This window comes from Lampris incognitus, chromosome 12 (genome assembly GCF_029633865.1).
Source record: "Lampris incognitus isolate fLamInc1 chromosome 12, fLamInc1.hap2, whole genome shotgun sequence".
Lineage (NCBI taxonomy): Eukaryota > Metazoa > Chordata > Actinopteri > Lampriformes > Lampridae > Lampris > Lampris incognitus.
In genome coordinates, this window is record NC_079222.1 from 35,413,969 (window position 1) to 35,436,988 (window position 23,020).

A 23,020-nucleotide genomic window follows, 5' to 3' on the forward strand; every position below is an offset into this window, starting at 1 on the left:
AATTATGCATCCAACAACTGATATGCACATTTGTAGGGACATGCTTGTGCATGGAAACATTAAAATCTAACTCCACACATGACCAAAGTTGGCAACCCTGGGCATGATACTGCAACGACCACGGATGACTAGACTCGCTAGCCCTTGGCTAACGGGTCGGACCCTTTAGCTGACTCATTAGTGCAGTCGTATGGGTTTGCTTCCCTGCTGCCCCCTGAATTTGCTACATTTGTGGTCAGAAGTAGGATGGTGAGACCATGAGGCCACCTGAAGCATGTGCGCCCAGGGGCATGAGGGAGCTGGTATGCTGAAGCATGGGGATGCGCTTCCCCAAAGGAGGGGGGTAGAGTAACGACCACGAATGTCTAGACTCGCTAGTCCTTTGCTATTGAGTCAGACCCTGTAGTTGACTGCTTAGCGCAGTCGCCCCTGGTGTAAGCTATCCGGGTTTGACTCCCGGCTGCCCCCTAGTGTAACGACCACGGATGACTGGACTCGCTAGCCTTTGGCTAACGGGTCGGACCCTTTAGTTGACTGGTTAGCGCAGTCGTCTGTGGTGCGGGCAACCCGGGTTCGCCTCCCGGCTGCAGCAGATTCCCGGCTGCCCCATGAATTCACTACAATACTGTCAGCCTCAGTGCATTTACTATTTACGTTTTCATACAGGTTAACGTGAAGAAAGGTCACTCATCTGAATGTGTTAACTCGGTGTTCTTTTTATATGAGCACTTTTTGTTACATTTGTTTGTATGAAAAGTGCTATACAAATAAAATCTGATTGATTGATTGATTGATTGATTGATTGATTGATTGATATGCTTATTTATTGGCTAAAACTCAGTGCAAGGTTTGTTGCAGGATGCTACACGAGGAAATCAGGCTCATTCATACCTTTTGCCTCCACAAAGGAAATCTACCATCATATCTGTATCATAGTTATATCAAAATAAAATTGGCTAAAGCCACTGAATGAACATTATTACAAAATTAGGATGTGGCTCTCTCTTTCACACACTTCATTCTTGCAGTTTTCAACCCTTCATATCCATGTACTTAAAACTTGTAGTGAGGGGCTATTGTATTTCTAGCAGTTTACGTACCCTTCCCGTGAAAGCAAAATTAACCTAAAAACCATTACAAATGGTCTTGCAATTAACTGTTCTGCACTATAGTGCATTTGTGTACACAGTCCATGGTGTACACACCATGATGCCTGCTGAACAATCTCTATCACACTGCGTCAACAAGATATTTGTTTATTGCAGCTATATTTCTTCATGTGTTTGCCTGCTGCACTGTGGAAGTACCATTCGGTAAAACAGTGAGTGTATGGCGCCACCTGGTGGTATCAGTTTAACCATGAATAATATGGCTTGGCAGCAAAACACTAGTGTTACGCTTCCTTCGGTGACACTGAGACACGCGGGTCACATGGAGATTTGCAAGTTAATAGTCTACTGCAAAACTGACTTCCGTTTCAGCGTTATACTGGAGGTAATAATCAGCTCTTCCTGTAGTGTAATGTTAAGGACTTGACGTCATTACCACTTGCAAACGGGGCAATATGCCCCCCCCCCCCCCCATAACACTTTCACTTGATTCTATGACCTAATTCAGATGAATCCTATTTGTCCCCTTGAGAATTATACCCTAAAGTGTAGTGATAGAGGTTTTAATCACATTCAGCACAAATCAAAGAAGGCGAGACCGATGAATCTGAAAGAAACACAACACGTCTGCCTACACAGACATCTGCTGACATGTTAGAACAGGGTTTCTCAACCCTGTCCTCAAGGAACCCCTACCCTGCATATTTTCTTTGCAACCCTGAATAGGTACCTGTTTGTAGTTATTCAACCAATCAGCAATGAATTTTGTCAGATGTTGCACACCTTGCATAATTAAGTGCTGCGAGATGATTGGTCGAGTAAGTACAAGCAGGGCTATCTATGCAGGGTTACAATGAAAATCTGCAGGATAGGGGGTTCCTTGAGGACTGGGTTGAGAACCACTGTGTTAGACAGGTCTTCAGGGGGGCGTCCGGGTCGCGTGGCGGTTCTGTTACGTTGCCTAGTAACACGGGGATCGCCGGGCCAGTTCATGAATTTTGAGTCAATAGTAAGGAAAGGTCAAATACATTGCAAAGTTATGTCTGCGCCATATCATGCTGCTTGACGCTGATTAGGAGAATATGGCATTCTTACATTAGACGTTTGTAATTCTAAGAGAATATAGCGGATACTGAGAATCAGGGGCGGATCTACAGGGTGGCAAGGGGTGGCAGCTGCCACCTCTGGGACACAGTCTTGCCACCCCTGTTGCCACCCCATTTATAAGTCAGATAATATGTTTTTAAAGTATATTTTATGTACATGCATGGTGAAGGTCAATGAGACCCGCACCAAACTCATCTCAAACAGAAGTCGCCGATTTAGAATCCCCCCTCCCCCTCACAGGCGCGGATCTACAGGGTGGCAAAGGGGTGGCAGCTGCCACCTCTGGGACACAGTCTTGCCACCCCAGGGAAAAATCTCTAGATCCACCACTGCTGAGAATAGGTTTTAACTGGTTCAGGCAATGCATTCACCTACCGGTGTTATTCATCAGTCCTACATTAAAGACCAATGTTGCTGAAAATGCTGCTGAAACACGCGCTTAAAGGACAGGGCCGGTGTATTATTATTATTATTATTATGTATTTTTTACGTTTTTTTGTATTGTTGACGTGGTCAATGAGAAGATTGAATTCAACAATGATTTTCTCCTCACCAGCAGCCAGACTTTGGTCACAAACAGCGACGTTATGCAAGTCATCGAGCAACATTAAACCTAGGGGGCTAAAGGCAAGGATGGCAGAGAGTATAAGAGAGGACTTCTGATGGCTGCATAACACTGGGCCAGAGGGGGGGAAAGTCGAATTTGTGTTCTGTTGATAATCGTGCGTACATTTCCACAAGCGGGTGCTTAAGAGTTAATTTCCCCATGCACAGTTGATGGAATCTGCATGGAAATGCAAAAGATAATTGCCTCCGGTCCCTTAGCCGTGAGGGTAAACATGCTCTCAAACATGTAGGAGTCATTCAGGAATTCCACAAAGGCATCCAGGAGGGGAAATAACCAGCACAGGTGTGCACACATCCAAATGTACATACATCGGCTTTGTAGGATGAAGGGACAGTTTATCCACACGCCCAAATGTCCCCCCCCCCCCACGTTACCAGGTGCAGTGTATTTTCTTCCAAATGCGAGCTTCGTTTGTTTGTTTTGCTGAATTAGGTACAAACATTTGAAAAGTTTCCTGTTGATTTTACAGTTGAAATTGACTTAGGCCTCCATTCTAATTCATGCCATGAGAGAATTAGAATATCCTTCCAGGTGTTGATCAAGGAAAATCTTTCCAATAACTAGTTTGGATCGATGCTTTTTTTTTCCTGCTGTCGTTTTCTCTGATAAAGATAGGGAAAGAATTCCTATTCAGTAGGACATGAGGTAGACTGGGTCCCATTTGCAGGTAGACTAGACTAGACTGGACCCTTCTACAAATGAGTGTTTGGTCAGTTTCAAGACATGTCATACCACCGTTATGCCGATGATACTCAGGTCTACTTCTCTGCCAAACCCAAATAACCTGAATCAACTGTCCTCCCTCCATGATTACTTAGCTGCCACCAAAGACAGGATGTCCCTACATTTCCTCCATCTAAACCCGGACAAACCTGAAGTTCTCGTAATTGGCCCTGAGAACTTTGCCACTGCAGTTGATCTGTTTATTGATCCGCTTCATTCAAACATCAAACCTACCGCTAAAAGTCTTGGTATCATCTTTGACCAGAATATGTCTTTCGACTACCCAGTTTCACACCAAAGCGTGTAACACACCTGCCGGTCCAGTGTGTCAGTGTCGTGGTTTGTCTCCGCTCAGGCGTGAAAAGTACACGCATGTATGAAGGTGCAGTGCCAGCAGGGGGCGATGATTGAGAGGTGAAGGCAGGTTAGGGTTGGGTTAGGGTTAGGATTGGGTTAGGGTTAGTGTTGGGTTAGGGTTAGGATTGGGTTAGGGTTAGTGTTGGGTTAGGGTTAGGATTGGGTTAGGGTTAGTGTTGGGTTAGGGTTAGTGTTGGGTTGGGTTATGGTTATGGGTATGATTATGGTTAGGGTTGGGCTAGGTTTAGGGTTAGGGTTATGGTTGGGTTAGGGTTGAGTTAGGGTTAGGGTTAGGGTTAGCGTTAGGATTAGGGGAGGGATTTTGGAAAATGCTGTATGCTTCTTTTCCTCCGTGGGGAGTTGCTGGCATTGAGTTAATCATCGCCCCCTGCTGGCACTGCACCTTCATACACGCGTGTACTTTTCACGCCTGAGCGGAGGCAAACTGTGACACTGACACGTTGGACCGGCGGATGTATTCCGCACTTTGGCGTGATGTTACTAAACTTGTCCAATCCTGTTTTCCTCGGCTACGAAATATTGCAAAAAATCAGAGATATTTTTGCTTTTAAGGATATCGAAAAATTAATTCACACTTTCATTTTCTCCAGTCTAGATTACTGTATCTCCCTCTACTCTGGCCCTGACCGACCAGAGGAGGCGCTAGTCCAGGACACATACCCACATCTGGCTTCCCACCCGCAGACACAGTGACTTATGTCTGTAGGGACACCCAACCAAGCCGGAGGTAACATGGGGATTCGAACCGGCGATCCCCATGTCGGTAGGCAATGGAATAGACCGCTACGCTACCCGGACAACTCCAACATGCATGTCTTTTTGATGGTGGGGGAAACCGGAGCACCCGGAGAAACACCCCCCCCCCCCCGACTCCACTCCACACAGAGGAGGAACTGGGATGACCCGCAAATTTGGACAATCCCGGGGTTCGAGCCCAGGACGTCTCCTCTCACCTAATTTCTTTAAGTCCTCACCTTAGTTCTCACCTAATTTCTCGAAGTTCTCACCTTTTGTGTTTTTATGACGAATAAGCAGTTTTCTGTCATCTTTAGACTTGTCCTCCTTCCTCCATTTGAACTTCTCAATAGGTCCTATATAGTTTGCTGTTGTGTACATTTTTAAAATGTAAAAATAAATTTAAGTGACTGAAGAATGAAGTGACTGAAGAGCTCACTTAGATGAGTGATGACATGTATCTGTCGATAAGCGTTGTGTCCAGATGTACTGATTCAACCTTCTTGGACTTACCTGTGAGGGGTCATGATGAGAAGTACAGTAGGCTCACCTCGATGAAATGCTGCCTGGCTCATTACTGTAATGAGCAGGGATTGGGCTCAGTTGATAACTGGCCTTCTTTCTGGGGTCACCCTTACCTGCTGAAAGCAGATGGCGTTCACCCTACTGGGGACGGCGCCGCTCTTTTGTCCCAGCATGATAGATAGCTGTCTACGTTTAGTTTGACACTAGGAACTTCTCATTCAGCAGGTTGCAGGTGATTAGAGAGCCTGCAGGTCTAAATCTAGTGCGGATGTGGAGTCAAGTAGTTCAGATAGTTTCATTAATATGATTAGTCAGGGCATTTCTCATAGTGTAGATTATCAGTCTGACATCTTGGTCTATAACATTGACACCGTCTCTCTGCCCTGCTGTATTGCTCCCAAGCTCTCCTCTCCTAAATGTGTGACTCACAATAATCTAGTAATCATTCCTACCTCTGGCGGTGCCGGAATGTGCAACTAAATACCTAATAATCTAAGGTGTCTTAATTCCAATTAACATTTCATCTATTGGTAGATCTAAAGTTCTGCCTACTACTGATCACTTCCACAAGACGCTTAGATTTGGTTTCATAAATATCAGATCACTGTCTACCAAAGCCTTACTAATAAATGAAGTTGTTCTTGAACATAGTTCCGATGTGATTGGGTTATGTGAATCATGGCTGAAACCAAATGTTTTCCTTCCCTTAAATGAAGCTTCCCCACCTGACTATACTTATGTACCCATGTAGCTCGGGGCAAATAAACAAGGTGGGGGTGTTGCCTTAATATATAAATCTATTTTCAGTCTGACTTCTAGACTTGAATCTAAATTCCAGTCTTTTGAGGCTCTTGTTCTTGGTCCATCTCCCTCTGCCATGAATAGACTCGGCTCAGGCCAGATTGTGATACTCTATCGGCCTCCTGGCAGTTACTCGTTATTTCTTCAAGAAATGGGGGAATTTGTCTCAGGTCTTGTTACTCATTCTGACGAGATTCTAATTCTTGGTGATTTCAATATTCACCTGAATAAGGCTGCTGATCCTCTAAGTAAAGCCTTTCTGGTGCTTGCTGATACTTTTGGGTTCACTCAGTTTGTTCAAGAGTCGACTCTGCAGTAGTAACACCCTTGATTTGGTTTATCTAAAGGGATAGCTGTTTCTTCACCCCCCCCCCCTCCTTTTTCTCCCCAATTGTACTTGGCCAATTACCCCTCTGTTCCGAGCCATCCCGGTTGCTGCTCCAGCCTCCCTGCCGATCCGGGAAGGACTGCAGACTACCACATGCCTCCTCCGATACATGTGGAGTCACCAGCCGCTTCTTTTCACCTCACAGTGAAGAGTTTCGCCAGGGGGACGTAGCGCATGGGAGGATCACGCTATGCCCCCCAGTCCCCCCCCCCCGAACAGGACGACCAGAGGGGGCGCTAGTGCAGCGACCAGGACACATACCCACATCCGGCTTCCCACCCGCAGACACGGCCAACACATGGATTCGAACTGGCGATCCCCGTGTTGGCAGGCAACGGAACAGACCGCTACGCTGCCCGGACGCCCTAGCCTTATCCTTTAACATACATGTCACATACCAAAAACTCCCAAAATACAATTCATGACACATTGAAGATCAACAGGTGTTAAGAAATTCACTTGTTTCAGGTGTTGACAAACATTACTTCACATCCAATGCAGGTCTTAAAGGGACATTTCACTGATGGTTTTGTGTATGCGCAGTCAGTACTGATGAGTAATGTATTTGACTGAAGAAACAAGTCCTCACTGTGTACTATACTGATGGAGAAATCATTTTCTCCTGCTCAGTCTTTCCCACGGCGCCTGCACGTATCAGAATGCACTGCGCCCAAGCCTACGTGTCGTCATGCGCCAGCTAGTGTTGTGGGATGCCATTTCCACCATCGGAAAGGCAGCTTAGCCGAGACAAGTTTGATGTGATTTTCAACAGTGCATTAAGAATAGATCAGAGTATAAGAAACCCTGCTAGACTGTGGTTCTTCTAGCTGCCACCTGAATCACGACACGTCACTTGGCGACCGGAAAAAAACCCCTCTTTTACTGCCATCCCAGAAATGCAGAAACGATTGTGAACAACTGCAGGTGTGTCTCATGTGCGAGTCCTGTCGCAGACAGGCAGAGATAAGGTTGAAAGTCGGAGAATTTTCGCTTTAGACAATCACCTGAATGACTGTGACAGAGTGATTGGGTTGGGTGGAGTCTACAGAAGTCTGAGGGCGACTGCCCTTCTCTGTCCCACTGTTTTTGTGACTGGTTCCATCGCAGAAGAAGTTCTGAGCGCTCTGCTGGTGGCCAAATTTAAAGGAGATCTTGAGTTCTCCGAGGCCGGACCGAGGAAGAATGTCCGGGATCCACTCAATCACAAACGGGGTGGGCTCTTTCTGATCCGTTTCACATAATCCTAGCAAGACACAGCACAGAAAAACACAGCAAAAATAATTACACGTTGGGAATGATTCGTTAGGCTTCATTAAAAACAGCAGTTTATCATTGTTGTCCCAATTTCAGCGTCTCGCTATGACACTGATATTCAGTGGAGCTTTATGGGGGTGTATAGGTGACTTAGTTCAAGTTGAAAGGCAGATATAAAGATGAAGATACAGTCCCACAAATGCAGTTTCACTTTTGTACCATCTGAATCGAAATTAAAACATAATACAAAAATGCCACCAGGACTTCATGTGTAGTTTAGGAAGTTCCAAAACACAAAGTGAGGATGGATCCAAGGTGCGTGTTTGTGTGCGCGCGTGAGTGATAATGTAAAGTATAGGTTAAATACTGGGGCGGCAAGGGCGTCCGGGTAGCGTAGTGGTCTATTCCGTTGCCTACCAACATGGGGTCAGCGGTTCGAATCCCTGTTACCAACGGCTTGGTCGGGCGTCCCTACAGACACAATTGGCCATGTCTGCGGGTGGGAAGCCGGATGTGGGTATGTGCTGCGGTCGCTGCACTAGCGCCTCCTCTGGTTGGTCGGGGCGCCTATTCGGGGGGGAGGGGGAACTGGGGGGAATGGCGTGATCCTCCCGCGCGCTACCTCCCCCCTGGTGAAACTCCTCACTGTCAGGTGAAAACAAGCGGCTGGTGGCTCCACATGTATCGGAGGAGGCATGTGGTAGTCTGCAGCCCTCCCTGGATCGGCAGAGGGGGTGGAGCAGCGACCGGCACAGTTGGGGAGAAAAAGGGAGGGGGGGGGGGTCCAAAATAAATAAATACTGGGGAGGCAGTAGCTCAGGAGAGCAGGTCGTCTGGTTACCAGAAGGTTGCTGGTTTGATCTTCGACTTCCTCCTTATAAAAAAATATTGGTGTCCCTTAGCAAGACCCCCAACTGCCCCCCCCACACCCAGGAACATTGTCAATCATGTTCCCTGCAACACCTGGACAAGTCGGAGGCAACACCGGGGCTTGAACCACGTGCCTCAGTATTCCCAGATCTCAAATTTAGCTGACCACAACCCTTTTTTTCCTCATTTATGATTAGATGAGCTAACTTAACGTCTTCATTAATAACATACTGCAGTTTTATCAAGTCACCTATATCCTTCCATATAACTTTACTCACAAGACCCCGACAGTACAACTTACCGACTTTAAGGAATGTGCATAGCACCGTGGGTCGTGCAGCCTGTGGCTTATCCAACTTATTCCCCTTCCGCACTTCTGCCTCAGTTGGCGGTTTGGAACAGTGGAAATGTGAGTAGGAGCCATCGGTATTTTCCACAAAACTCTGGGTCAGCTCTAAAGGCAGCTAGAGTATGGAAAGTGGTAGGGAAAGCATTAATCAGAAGAAATAAAGAGGGGGAAGTGAAATGAAAAGGAAATAAAGGAAAGACTACCTCTGGAGTGTCAAAGATGTGTTTGACCTGCGATAGTTCCGTGATGTGCCAGGTGTACTTGGAAAAAGAGCCCAGAGGAAGACTGTCATTCCTCACAAATGCTGACAACCATAAAAAGAGGACATATTATCATTATTGTTATTGATTATATGAACATTTTCCGTTTTGATATTGGGGAAAAAAATCTTATTTACATTTAGTTTTTATGCTGTCAAGTATAATCTAACGGTAAAATCGGTAATAGTGTCAAACAGCGCCCTCTAGGAAATTGAGTCCAACATGGTTACTGCACTTTGCTCACAATTTTTGTTTCGGTCTGATTTCTGGTGGACGTGTGTTAGAGTTGAGTGGGAAGGGGGGAGCAGTTGCTGTGAGAGGCGAATATTTTTTTCCTAGGATGAATTGGGAAGCTCCCGCCCTCAAGCACTGGGATTATCCAGTTTGCCAGTCGAAAGCGCAAAAGTGAAGCGAAATGAAGATGCAGAAAACGTGAGATATTGTCCCGGAAAACATCACTGACTACCCTCTGTTGAAGCTCAGATTCATTCACAATGAACCTTATTGAAAAGTAGATTAAGTAAGGGATAATGCCTTACAAGGGGTCCATTGAGGCCATTAATTCCTGATTATGGACACCTCGAAGGGCATCCCACTTATACCGTGGCCACGTGCCAAAGTAATAAAAAATTAAGACAAGTTATATTTTCAACTGTTTTGCAATTAAAATCTAGTTTTTCACAAGCCATAACTCTGTTTCTCTGGTAACGCCCGAGAGCATGACTAATACCTGGGACAATCATTGCATCCCTTTAAATTCTAATGCAATGGAAATGATATTCCTACTCCAGTAAATAGGATGAACCTTAGATACGACTTGGCAACGGGATATATAAACTTGTCCACCCAGCTATGAGCCAGAAAGCTAACGTTGGGCTAGCAAGATTCAATGTCAATAACGTTGTGTACGGTCGACAAACATTAAATATAATTCGACAGTATGTGTAACAACAAGACCGGCAAGCTATCCAGCCATGTCACTGTCCCCAAATCAATATCAACATTTTCACGAACTAAGTACAAGCCGCAGCCTGATGTAGGAGTTAAATTATGAATTGAATATGAAATTGGGGGCGGGACTCCCGGCAGGCTGACTGACAGCCTGACCTGGCCAATCCTAGCGCTTGAGGGCAGGAACTTCCCAGATTCATCCTAGGAAAAAAATATTTGCTTGTGAGAGTGTGAAAGTATGAAGGACCAGGCAGGGCCCTCCCACACGGAGCTGGAAGTCCACCCAACCTCCCGACTCAAGTCAGCCCACCTCCACCACAGTCAGCACAAAATAACACCCCCCCCCCCCCCCGGGGTCTCATGACGTAGGTCTCAAGTGATAATGAGCAGTTGTGCTCAGTTGTGCTACACGGCCAATTTGTCAAATTAACAAATATGCATTTTTGGACTAAAAGCATTATATAAAGGACCAGTAGACCCAAGAAAATGTTTTGGGGTTTTTTGTATTACAGCAGTATTTGACCAAATCAAGTTTTTAATGTTTTTCTGGTCTTTTTTATTTCTGGCTGTCTAACCTATTGTTTCGTTGGGCAGTCTTCTCTTCTGGGAGTCCACCGAGAAACGACGCTCCAGGGCGCTGAAGAACTCCAGGGGGATGTGGAACACCAGCGGGTCTGGTTTCCCTGATAAGGAAATATGTAGCTCATCAGCACAAGCCATGTTTCTGCTGTGTGCAGTGATTTAAAGAAAGGGACACAGTGTGCTACAGAGGCGACAACTGAATTTGAATCATGTTAGTTTGGCAAAGTACCGCCATAGACAGGGGTTTTCGGCTCAGAGACATGGACAAAAATGTTGATTGAAGACAACCTCCCATTCATTAAGACAAGATTAAAAATACCAATGAAGAGAACATGTTAAACACAGGAAGTCTACAGACAGTCCCTGTCCCCGTCCCTAGGGTGTCATAGTGGAGGTGCAGCCACAATTTCAAGTTGTCTCAAGCCAATTAGTCTCACTCGAGACAGCTATGAGTGCACCACTCTGCCACAGTTGGGGTATATGATGTGGACTTTTCATTTTTTTTGTGAATTTACCATCACAGCAATCAGTTTTACCACTCTAAGGAAATGCCAACAAATTCCATCCATCCATTATCCAAGCCGCTTATCCAAATTTGGGTCACAGAATGTTGGAGCCTATCCCAGCAGACATTGGGCGGCAGGCGGGGAGACACCCTGGACAGGCCGCCAGTCCATCACAGGGCCCACACACACATTCACACCTAGGGACAATTTAGTACGGCCGATTCACCTGACCTACATGGTCTTCGGACTGTGGGGGGAAACCGGAGCACCCGGAGGAAACCCACGCAGACACGGGGAGAACATGCAAACTCCACACAGAGGACGACCCGGGACGACCCCCAAGGTTGGACTACCCCGGGGCTCGAACCCAGGACCTTCTTGCTGTGAGGCGACCGCACTAACCACTGCGTCACCGTGCCGCCCAGATGATAATCAAAAGCTTCGAATTGTATTTAATCAGTGCTTAGCACCATTTCAGAATTTCCAGTTCCCTGAGTTAAACGTGCTGTGTGGTGAGAGTGCTTTAAGCTGTACCATCAAATTGGTAGTGCATGGTCTGGTGGATCCTTTCTGTAACACTGGCCAGCCACTGATGGAAGCCCATGGTCACCGCTTGCTCGTCCACAGCCTGAGTGCTCTCTGTCGCTCACACGCACACACACACGCACACACACACACACACACACACACATTGCAAGAGTCAAAATCAATGTATTCTTACATCTATCATCACAACGACTCGGTGGATCAGGCTTAGTTCTGTAGTATTAGTATAGACAGAAGAATAATAAAGATAGATACAAGATGTATAAAACGCTTTAAGGCTATTCAACAAGCAGAAAGATCAGATAACTAAAAGATGGAGGCGTAGGGGGAGAGGGTTTTGGTGAGACAGGGAGCACCTGGAGTTTTCTGCCCACTGGCACGAGTGGTTTTCCTCTGACCAGCTTTCCTCGCACCGGAGGACGACACCCCCCCTGTCCCTGACCCAGCAGGAATAGAGGAGGCTTTGGACAGAAGTCGGAAATAAATGAATGAGAGACAGGTTGGAAAAGAAAGAACACAGTCATATAGGTAAAGCTGCAGCCACATCGTATTTGCAGGTAAAAGCAATCACTCTTTGGAGAAGCATCCTCCACTGATGACAACTGTGAGACGATCTACCTGAGAGAGACTCGTCCGAGCAAAGCCTCTTCGCTTGGTAATGAGAGCTGATTGGTTGAGGCGGCTGCGGGGATGCATCGGGAGCGCGGCGTATTCTACATTCACTTTGCTGCACATCTACAGCGCGTAAGAGATCAAAAGACAAACAACATGAGCAACCACACCGTACAGAACCCCCTTATATATGAAGTAAAGTTGAAATTGAATGAAACAATAGTTTTGTCTACTCTACCACTGAGGCTGTAGTTGATGAAAGCAGCAAAATCTGAGGCCAGATTTATATCACTAGCAAAGGCACAGACACAGGCATAGAAGTGGAGGCAGCGCTCTGAAGCGGCAGAGCTGCTTAGACAGTGAGAGACGGAGGATCCTTTTACCCCGGGCTGTCCGGCCCTGTCTGCGGCACTGCTCTGACAGGCGCAGTGAAAGAAAGGATGGTGCTGCTGCGGCCCCTTTCGACACTTCCCCTTCCTCTTGGAAACCCGAGATGGAAAATTAGACCCTATAGTTAGGTGCAAGAAGCCCAGAGGATGGTTGGAGTCAGTGTTGCACTTCACCACTAGGGTGTCTTTGGACACTTGCTGCACAAGGGGGGCGGTGGACGCTGTGGCCAAATTCCAAAGTTGTTCCCTAATTTCCACGGAGGACTGCAGACCCTCCAGCACCGAACTCTTCAAGGTCAGAGGAGTGGCTCGGCTCTGACACTCCATGGCCTGTTTGATGTGCGCACAGAGGCTGTCCGAGGAGGAGCTCTGTAAGGCGATATCCCCCGCGGATTCCTCAAACTGGCTCTGGCTGGACATCTGGTCCTGCTGACAGGAGGGCATGAAGCAGCGGCCCAGGTTGATCATGGTCAGCGTGTCCCCGTCTTCGGTGGCAATGGCGGTGTCGGTGGGTATGAGCTCCACGAAGCCCAGCTGCGCGGCCGCGGCGCCTTGGCCCCTCTGGCACACCGAGAAGATCTCCACCGCCGCGTTGGCCTGCTCGGCGCCATTTGTTACGACCCTCACCACCTGCACCGCGGGCTTCTTGGCGCTCCTGCCACCCGCCGGGACGTCTCGGAGGGCGATGCCGCACGCCTTGTTCTTGCAGCTGAACCCGCGGGTGCCATTGTAGAAGCCGCACCGGGGGCACTTGCGGATGCCCCGCAGCGTCGCCCTGCCCAGGTTGGAGAGCACGGCCGGGGTGGCGTTTCTGCTCTCTCTCGGGCCGGCTCCCGGGCCGGAGCGCTGCGTGGCGGAGCTCATCCCTGACGGAGAAGGCACCCGTCAGTTAACTGGGACTTCCATTTACGCCGCTTTATGTTCGGCTTACTTCTTAACAGAAATCGTGATAAATACTGGGGGGGGGGGGGGGGAGGCGACGTGCGCGCGCTTACCTGGGTTGCGTCTAGACTGGGTTGCCTCGAAAAGGGACATGTCATGACGTTAGTTTAGAAGTTGGTACCGGACGTTGAGCGGCACTCGGAACTGGGGGTGGTGGTGGGGGGGGGCGGATCACTTGTAGGGTTTGCCGACCCTCCCGACCGCAACACGACCACAACTTCTCCCCGCCCGCAGGTGCCGCGTCGCTAAGTTCGCCTCACGTACGTTAAACACCGGCTGCGCGACCGCGTACGGCCAAACTCGAGCTGTGGTACACGGGCCTCCTCTCCCCTCTCGCACGACGCCATTCCTCCTTACGGCCCGACACCTGCTCCGGTCCTCTTCATTGGCTACGAGGCTCGATCACGTTGTAAAAAGGGGCGGTCCCATCCGCCGCAATGACTTGTGGGAGTTGAAGTTTGTGCTGGGCGTCGACGCGACCGTCGCGATATCGTTGACCAAGTACGTTGCTATCGATCCTGGGTAACGCTTTAGATCACGTTGTAAAAGGGGGCGGTCCTGTCCGCCGCAATGAATTGTGGGAGTTGATGTTTTTTGTTTGTTTTTTTGTTGTTTTTTTGGGAGTTGACGTTTGTGCTGGGCGTCGACGCAACCGTCGCGATATCGTTGACTGAATACGTTGCTATCGATCCTGGGTAACGCTTTAGATCACGTTGTAAAAGGGGGCGGTCCTGTCAGCCGCAATGAATTGTGGGAGTTGAAGTTTGTGCTGGGCGTCGACGCGACTGTCGCGATATCGTTGACTGAATACGTTGATATCGATCCTGGGTAACGCTTTAGCATGGGGAACATATTCTAAGTCAAAAAACTTAATTACTAGTGAATTAGTAATGATCAAGATGTCACTTTAGTATGGGGAACATATTCTAAGTAACAAAAACTTAATTTAGAGTAATTTAACACTATCAACACTTGTAGTTTTGTGTTTTGTTATGTAAGAACAGACCATATTCATTAAGTGTTAGTAAGGGAGAATAACTCTTCTTGTGGTACTACCACCTTATAAAGGCCATACTAAGCAAAGCATATTGAGATGGTACTACTAATAAGTAATAATTCTGAGGTTATAGAGGGAAAACTCATAGTTAATGGCTTACTGGTTGTATAATAAGGCCATGCAGAATACGGCATTAATAAGTGCTTAATAAAGACCAATGAAGCGCCAATATGTTGCTCATTTGCATGCTAATAAGCACCTAATTAATGGCGTATATGTTCCCCATACTGAAGTGTTACCCGATCCCGTTATGTTTCGTGGATGGCTGTGGGTGCTTTCGTTAGATATTTACACGCAGTTTTTTTTTAATCATCATTAAAAGAAGAATGTGCAAAGCTTGTACGTACTTACCCCAAGGGAATCATGGCTGTCATTGCAGCAAAAGGGTCCTCTACAAAGTATTGACATGTGGGGGTTGAATACTTATACAAGCACTATATTTTAGTTTTTAATCTACTTGCAAAAAGTCAGCGAAACGCAGCTTATTTTGGCTTTGGGAACATGCTGTTCGAGCTTATGGGTTCACACAAATATTGTTCCGGAACAATGTGTGAGTATCTGTTATTGTATAGTAGGTTGCAGTATCACGAAGAGGCAAGATATGTATTAATGCGAGCAATAAAGTAGTCCCACAACACAGTTATCATCCAGAGATTAGTGATGACTGTCAAGGGGGTTGGATACTTTTGCAAGGCACTGTAGCCACAATGTTTAAGCTCAAAACATCCCCCATTGCATTTTGGGTAAGCGTTTCAGAATCCACTACTGACTATGGCGTCTATCCAATCCGTATGAAAATTGCCTAATCTGAGAGTTTGACCAAGTACTGTCCACAGGCTACGCAGTTTTATCTCACAAATTTGCCTGGAAATAAACAAATGTTCCTTATTTAGCCAAAGGTTGAGAGGGCCCATCTCAAATTTGTTTTCTGTAAAAGATTACATTTTTAAATAGTTCTTAAATTGTGGCTCGGGTTCAAGAATGGTTTATGGCTCACCTGTAAGGCCTTTTGTGACTCCTCTACAATGGACGGGGTACCGTATTTTCCCGGACTGTAAACCGCTGTTTATTTTACCCGTCAGGCTGGTCCTGCAATTTATACCCCAAAGCAATTTAAACAACGGTAATTCTGTCGGACGAATACGCTGCATTTCAACTAAGGCCACTAGATGGCACTGTTTAATACAGTAGTAGTTGGAACTGGATTGTTTCACAACCCCATCAAACTTGCCTGGCAGTCAGCTTCCAGAGGAAGAGGAAATCACACACAAGATCCAATTCTCTTTGGAGGCTTCCAGTTTTTTTTTAACAGTATCATTTCCTTCCAGTGGAAAAAGGTCATAAATACAGACCTCGCAATCACATCAGAACAAAGGCTGTCTACCTTTCTTTGAAAAGTACAGTAACTGGCTCTGAAAGCTGGCTACCATTTTGTTACAGTGTTGTTGTTGTTTTTTCTTCAGGTAGAGGATCTCTCATTTGGACCACTACTTATATTCATTTCGTATTTCTTTTGCCTTAAACAAACAGCAAACCCCCCCTCACCTGGGCATATATTCGAATTTTGGGGGGGGGTGTAACCACATTTCTCAACAAGAAATTATTTTGCGCAGCGTTTTGATGTAATATGGTGAAAAAAATGATGTCATAAGTGCTTAACTAAACGGAGATCTGGACACTGGCATGATCTTGGTTCATTGCTGTCATGGATCATCAGAACCACCCTGGCCTCGTAAATGAGCATCCTGGTGGACGTCATTCCCAACAGGACAGAAACGCTGCACTCATCATCATCATCATCGGCGGTAACTCGGGGTCGAGTATGACCGTCCTCCCTCTGGGTCTTCAGGTGGGTGTAGAGGCCGATCCTGGAGCTGCGTAAATGTCCCAAACTTGATTCTGGCAGACACCATGGTAAAGAAGTTCTCCATGGTTCATGGTCAGGTATTTTCTTATGTACCAATGCCTTTGGGTAGTTTAATCAGATTCATCTCATCACGCAGTATACCTGTCTTTGTGACCTGGGTTCGATTCCCAGGTGGTGTAGATTGTTTTGATTTTTGTGTGAAGGGGGCATTCTTCTTCCACAGTGATCACATCACCTTCTTCTGGATCGCCACCTTGCTGTGGTGAAGCTTGCATGTACCAATGATCCCAAGAGCTATGCCGTCCGGAGCTTGGCTCCTGGTAGGGTCACCCAGGGTCACAAATACACAAATCAGTGACTTAATTTCAGGACATACAACATTTCCACTTTATTTCCACGTTATTTTAACAGGCATAATGGATTTCACCAGCAGCTACAGGTACCATTAAAAACATATTGCAAAAGCAAGTATAAAAGTAGGTACAGCTTCACTGTGACAGACTGTCAGAAGACCCCATTCCAGTATCTTACACTGGTTACACTCGTTACAACCTCAATGCCCCACTGTGTCCATTTGCGTCCTCGCTTTTGCCCAGATGCTGTCCTTATCACATGACCCAGGCCTCAAAATGAACTTTTTTCCTCAGTGTCTCGCAAACTGTCCTGAATCCTACGTTCAGCTGTCCCAGATTTAACCGCCGTCCCAAATGAAAGTTATTTTTCTTTTTCTCACTGTCTTTATGCATGCTGAACAATCCAAGTAATGAAATCCCAGAAATCAAAGAAAGTTGAATCAGTTCATCTGGACACAAAGTTTATCGACAGAAACATGTCATCACTCATCTAAGGGACCTCCTCGGTCTCAACTGACTGCAGGTGTCCCACCCTTATAAACGATACAGTGGCATAACGACCCAAACCAACCACCAGTTTCATATGCAAATTGCCGTGAGCATTATCTAGAGCAACAATGACAATGTGTACTATCCACAGAGGATTTGGGAATGCTTTGTAAGATTGAGACTCGCCATCTGGGCATCTGGGTGGCGTAGCGGTCTATTCCGTTGCCTAACAACACGGGATCGCCGGTTCTAAACCCCGCGTTACCTCCGGCTTGGTCGGGTGTCCTACAGACACAATTGGCCGTGTCTGCGGGTGGGAAGCCGGATGTGGGTGTGTGTCTTGGTCGCTGCAGTAGCGCCTCTTCTGGTCGGCCGAGGCACCTGTTCGGGGGGACTGGGGGGAATAGCGTGATCCTCCCAAGCACTACATCCCGCTGGTGAAACTCCTCACTGTCAGGTGAAAAGAAGCGGCTGGTGACGCCACATGTATCGGAGGAGGCATGTGGTAGTCTGCAGTCCTCCCTGGATTGGTAGACGAGGTGGAGCAGCGGCCAGGACAGCTTGGAGGAGTGGGGTAATTGGCCAAATACAATTGCAAAGAATAAAAAAGGGGGGTGTACTCACCATCTTACAATGCTGTGATTGTAAACATTCCCAAATCCTCTGTGAATAGTCCACATGACCATTGGAACTCCAGTTAATGGTCACGTCTATTTGCGTATGAAACTGGTCGTTGGTTTTGGTCGTTAAGCAACAGTATCGTTTATAAGGGTGGGACACCTGCAGTCAGTTTAGACTGAAGAGGTCACTTAGATGAATGACAAAACGTTTCTGTCCATAAACGTTGTGTCCAGATGAACTGATTCAACTTTCTTTCATTTTTAATGATGCGTTTCTCCACTGTCCCAGAATTGTCCCAGACACCGATCTTTGTGTCTCAGGTGCTACTTGTGTTGTCCCAGGGAAAACAGGGCATCCTTAATTTCCAGCGCTGATATAACCGCCCTTTTGTAGGGCAAGAGAATTCCTCATCTTGGGCAAATGTTTTTGTCGGAGACAAGTTTCTCCATTCTCTTTATCTTCCGTTTGTTCTTGGGCATAGGTTTGTCATACATGCCGTTTCTCAGTAGGTGCTCCTTGCTATGATGAACCTGAGCACCATGCTGCAGCTGGAAGGAGCAGAGAGCTCTCAAGGGCTTCAATAAAACCTGGTTAAGTGGGGAGAAGAGTAATGCAAAACAGAAAATCAGGGGTGCATCACTACTGTACGTCATACATCTAGTTTATTTTAGACATTTTTATTTTCCATGTATCTACAACCAACAACTAAATTAAAGTGGGTCATCGTTAAGTCAGACGATCCAATGGCAAAACTAATTAGTTGCATTATTAAGCTCAATTTGATTGGAAGCAATTAATGCACTCTGCCCGACTTCACAATGGCAATATGAACTGATTAGCTGGATTCAAATGCTAAATTTGTTTGTAAACTATCAGTGCACACTCCCTGTATGACTTTATATTAGGTTTATGTAAAGATTTCGTCAGTGTCTTCTCTTTATAATTAAAATTTGAGAACGTCACCTCTTGGATGTCATCATTCCGTTCTAGTATGGACAGGGCAACAGCAGCGCATTCCAAGGTGGACAGACAGATGTTGGTGGGCTGTGTGCGGATCACGTACTGACTGGACAGAGCCCTACTCAGCTGCACCTGGTTCATGGAAACAGATTTTGAAGGTGGCGCGGTCGACATTTATCATCATTTCTTCCATGTCTACAGATTCCAGAATTGTCTTGCAATCACGAAGAGACTGAAAAAGAGTGACTGAGATTGAAAAGCTCATGAATATTAACAGGCCTGGGTTTCTACACTGCAGGCAAGGTTTCCTAACCATTAAGCCCAGGGTCCTTCATGGGCAAGCCTTTCTTTTGAATTTATTAGCCCAAGAACCCATATTTAGTAAAATACACCTTAACAATTATACTCACCTGCCTCGGCAGGTGCAGCAGGCTGTTTCTGAGAAACATGTCTTTAGCCTGGCTCCAGGTGCCATCTATGATGATGACGTTATATCTCACGGTGCTCCTTTCTTCATCGGTTCCATCTCCCTGGTCCTGCACTAACTCTTCCAGATTTTGGGCACTTGGTCCAGGGTAAAGGATCAAGGTTTTGTTGTCCTGACACACTGCGGCTAGATCTGGGTGCCTGGTAGAAGGAAAGACGACACATCATTAGAACAGCTGGACTTAAAACTTGAGACACAGCTGATTGAGACTTGTGACAAAGATGAAAAAAATGAATAGGCATTCAGAAATACTACTCGCCTCTCTTCAGTGAATCTTCTTCCAACTAAAACGTTGCATTTCCGTGGTGGCAGGCAAGCAGCAAGTAGAGGCACCGTGCGAAGTACCCTGCTCTCCTTGAAACACACACACACAGGTTATCGGATGTGTTGAGCATGACAGAGGGGGTACGTTTAATGAACGTTTACAAAGTACAAAACAGTTTCACCGCTTAATTGGACAGCGCAATAAACATGCCCAGTCGTAGATTTTGTGTTTTGGTAGGCCTAATAAAAAAAAAAATTCAGTGACTTACTTCTGCTGGATGCTGCACTATGTACAGACATGTGGACACGTCCAAAGGGTGTACTGGCAGAAAGGGACAGAGACACACCTTCTGAGGGCGACTACATGGGAGGATAGTCAAGAGACGATACAATGTGACAACGTGAAATTCCCGACTAAGCAGCCCCAACCCGGACTCTATTTGGAGTTGATACGGCTGTCCTGGGCAAACACTTATCGCCTCATAAACGGCCACATCATAAAGGCTGAGTTGGGAGTCCCCCCCCCCCACTCACCCCCCACCCCGAACTCTGGCACAAACCGGAAGCCGCTGGCTAACAGGGGTTTCAACTCACCGGCATCGCACGCATGTGGGTCTTCTCTCACAAACTTCCACCGGTAGGGCAGCCAGGTCCCCAAACACGTCTACTTCCCCATCGTCCGAAGGCGGGTCGTCGCAATTTACGGGTTCGTACCCCTCGAAAGAGGGCGGTTTGGGGTTGCTGGAAGCCGTTTCCATCCCCCAAATTAACCCGTCGCTCGTAACTCGGCAAGCTAGCGTTTAGCCCAACGCCGAGCGTAGAAGAAGAAGTGGAGCATAGAATCGGAATGGGTAGAGCTGCTCCGAAGCTGTTCCTGCGCCGGCGGGCGTCTGTAATCCCTCCCAGCCAAAACCATTTCGGGGGCGTTTTGCCAAATATTCCGCGTTGTCTGCGGTGGGATTAGGATGAATTTAGAGGGAGGTCCTTCGTTGATCTGGGGAGGGTTGTTCACGCCTGTGTCTCGTCTCGCATTGACCAGTGTAACTCTGCGTTAAGGTGGTTCGGATGGCAGCAGCTAAATTTATCCAGAGCAGAGGAGAGATTACGTAACTCCCATTTTGACTAAGATTGCACGAGCTTCTAATTAAAAAAATTTTTTTTAAAATGCACATATTATTTAGAAATTGTAAATAGGTGTGTTTATATTTACCCAAAATAATTGACTCCAATGGGCCAAAGTTGGGTCTTTCCATGTCCAGGTGAATTGGGATCTGGGCCTTTGCAAGTGAAAATGACCCATCTGAGGGGTTATAATTAGACAAACGATGCTCTTTTGACACACTAGCCACAACTTTATTTGCGGTGGTTGTTGTTGCTGTAGGGGTACTCTCCCCCCCCCCTCTGCGTTTTACGTTTTCTTCTGTGCTTTTATTCTTCAATTTTTTTTTCTTCTTTTTAATAAATTTTGCATGTTTGAATTCGCTCATAGGACCTACAACGCATTTTATTTAAATATGCTGTATATTAACGATAATAATAGGAATATCGCTTCTTTCTGATCTATTTCTATGAAGCTGACTCTTGTTTTGGCAAACTGTAGACAAACGTCAAAACTCTTTGCTGCCCTCTATGGTTGGAGAGAAAGCAACAAAAAAACAAAAACAAAACAAACAGAACAAAAAACAGGTCAGAGCTAACGCAGGGTGTCGCCAAAGCCAAACTATTTCAGACGCCAACACGTCCTTTGCTTCGTAGAGTAATCTAAGGTGAAAACTTAATAAAACTGTTTATAATACTAATTGGATAATCATGTCCACAGGTATTTTTACTGAGGCTGAAATGACTCGCAGTATTTCTTTTGACTGAAATGAGCTATAAAGAGAAGGGGGGCAAAAACTCCAGGTATGGCAGCTATGCGCCAATCAGTTATCAGCAAAACGTTTGCCAGTAATCATGAAAGGACAGGTACACACGGCTAGGAAAATGTTGGCACGGACTTCAATGCCTTTGTTATCATAGACTGCAGACATTCTTGTGTTATTGTTTGAACTTGGGCTATCTCCTCATCACACAAAGGCTTCTTGCCAACTACGAACATAACGCACTCACTTGTACTTATCATGCATATTTCATTAGGCCTTTTTGGATCCTCTTCACTGTAAAAGATGAGAGGAGGGCACAAACGCTCCTAGTTAAGATAGGGTGTCAGGTTGTGGGCTGGAGAGAGTTATTTATAACCGATGAGACACCTTGATCATACACAAATACACACAGACACACAACTCATTCCACCTAGGAGGGAGAACTTTACTCTTTAAAAATGCCTGTTTTTCTTCATTCACACTTCTGATACAAACCTAAACCTATTCCTTCAATTTCCCTGTAATTCACACTCCAACATGTCAGTCCATCGCCATGGGAAACACTGAATAAATCTGAGTAAAGAGGAAGACTGTGCTCACAGGCAATCCAAGGTAAAGCTTCAAGGAAGCAAGTGAAAACTATGGGGAGGACATGGTGCTGTAGATGGCTGAGTTGATTGTTTTTGAATGGGATCATGATTTTCGACTTATTTTGTAAACGTGCTCGGTGAGTCTCACAGCAATATGATGGAAATGAGCACGAATGAGACAGAAGGAAATAGAATTGCGAGACTATGCAGTAACTCCTTGTTGTGTTTATTAAATTTTACGACTTTGAGTCAAACTAAAATGAGACTTTTCACTTCACACAATGAGACGACAGCAGTACATCTTAATACATTTGATAGGAACATATAAAATATATTTTTTTTTGAGTTTAGCCCTTGAAAATGTCTAAATTATAATATAATACACTGACTGTTTTCTTTGGCTTTTTTAGGCAATGAGACCAAATCGCATTCGTTTTCCCCTTTTTTAGATAACTCAGCCACACTATCCACTTGTTCCTCTAGTTTAACCTCTGTCTGAGCCATCTCGGCAGATTTTATATCCGTCAACTTGACTTCACTTTGTTTTTCAGCTGTTTTAGCTTCACTCTTTTCTTCCTCTACTATTTCATCCCCTTCCGTCTTAGCTGGCTTTGCGCCTTTGTCAACTGTTTCAGTGTTGCTGTCTGTTCCTTGAACAATTTCAGTGTCTGGGGCCTCAGCTACCTCTGTTAGCAAGGCATCCTGGGAAAGGGCTACATCTAAGGAGGCCTGCCTTGTCTCTTCTCCATCCCCATCTCCCTCATCAGCAGTCTCTGCTGGTGATGCCTTTTCTTTCTCCTCCTCCTCCCTCTGTT

General features: G+C 46.2%; 2 protein-coding genes across 3 annotated transcripts; both read right to left on the reverse strand.

Moving 5' to 3' along the window:
* Positions 1-6,835: 6,835 nt before the first annotated feature.
* Positions 6,836-14,037, reverse strand: c12h2orf42 (chromosome 12 C2orf42 homolog). Of its 2 annotated transcripts, XM_056290548.1 has the most exons (9): positions 13,709-14,037; positions 12,563-13,579; positions 12,331-12,447; positions 12,069-12,173; positions 11,701-11,805; positions 10,654-10,761; positions 9,071-9,171; positions 8,820-8,982; positions 6,836-7,637 (listed from the first exon to the last, which is right to left on the reverse strand). In XM_056290548.1, exons 1-9 carry the CDS (start codon positions 13,746-13,748, stop codon positions 7,387-7,389), a joined length of 2,007 nt encoding a protein of 668 aa, XP_056146523.1. In that variant the 5' UTR covers positions 13,749-14,037; the 3' UTR covers positions 6,836-7,386. The 2 variants fall into 2 exon arrangements, with proteins under 2 accessions (XP_056146523.1, XP_056146524.1); XM_056290549.1 differs by lacking the exon at positions 12,069-12,173 and having other exon boundaries at positions 13,709-14,036.
* Positions 14,038-17,537: 3,500 nt separating this feature from the next.
* dtwd2 (DTW domain containing 2) lies at positions 17,538-20,557 on the reverse strand. Its single transcript, XM_056290555.1, has 6 exons — positions 20,348-20,557; positions 20,023-20,113; positions 19,749-19,843; positions 19,413-19,629; positions 19,006-19,134; positions 17,538-18,629 (listed from the first exon to the last, which is right to left on the reverse strand). The coding sequence occupies exons 1-6, from the start codon at positions 20,509-20,511 to the stop codon at positions 18,450-18,452; spliced, it is 876 nt and encodes a 291-aa protein (XP_056146530.1). The 5' UTR covers positions 20,512-20,557; the 3' UTR covers positions 17,538-18,449.
* Positions 20,558-23,020: the final 2,463 nt, after the last annotated feature.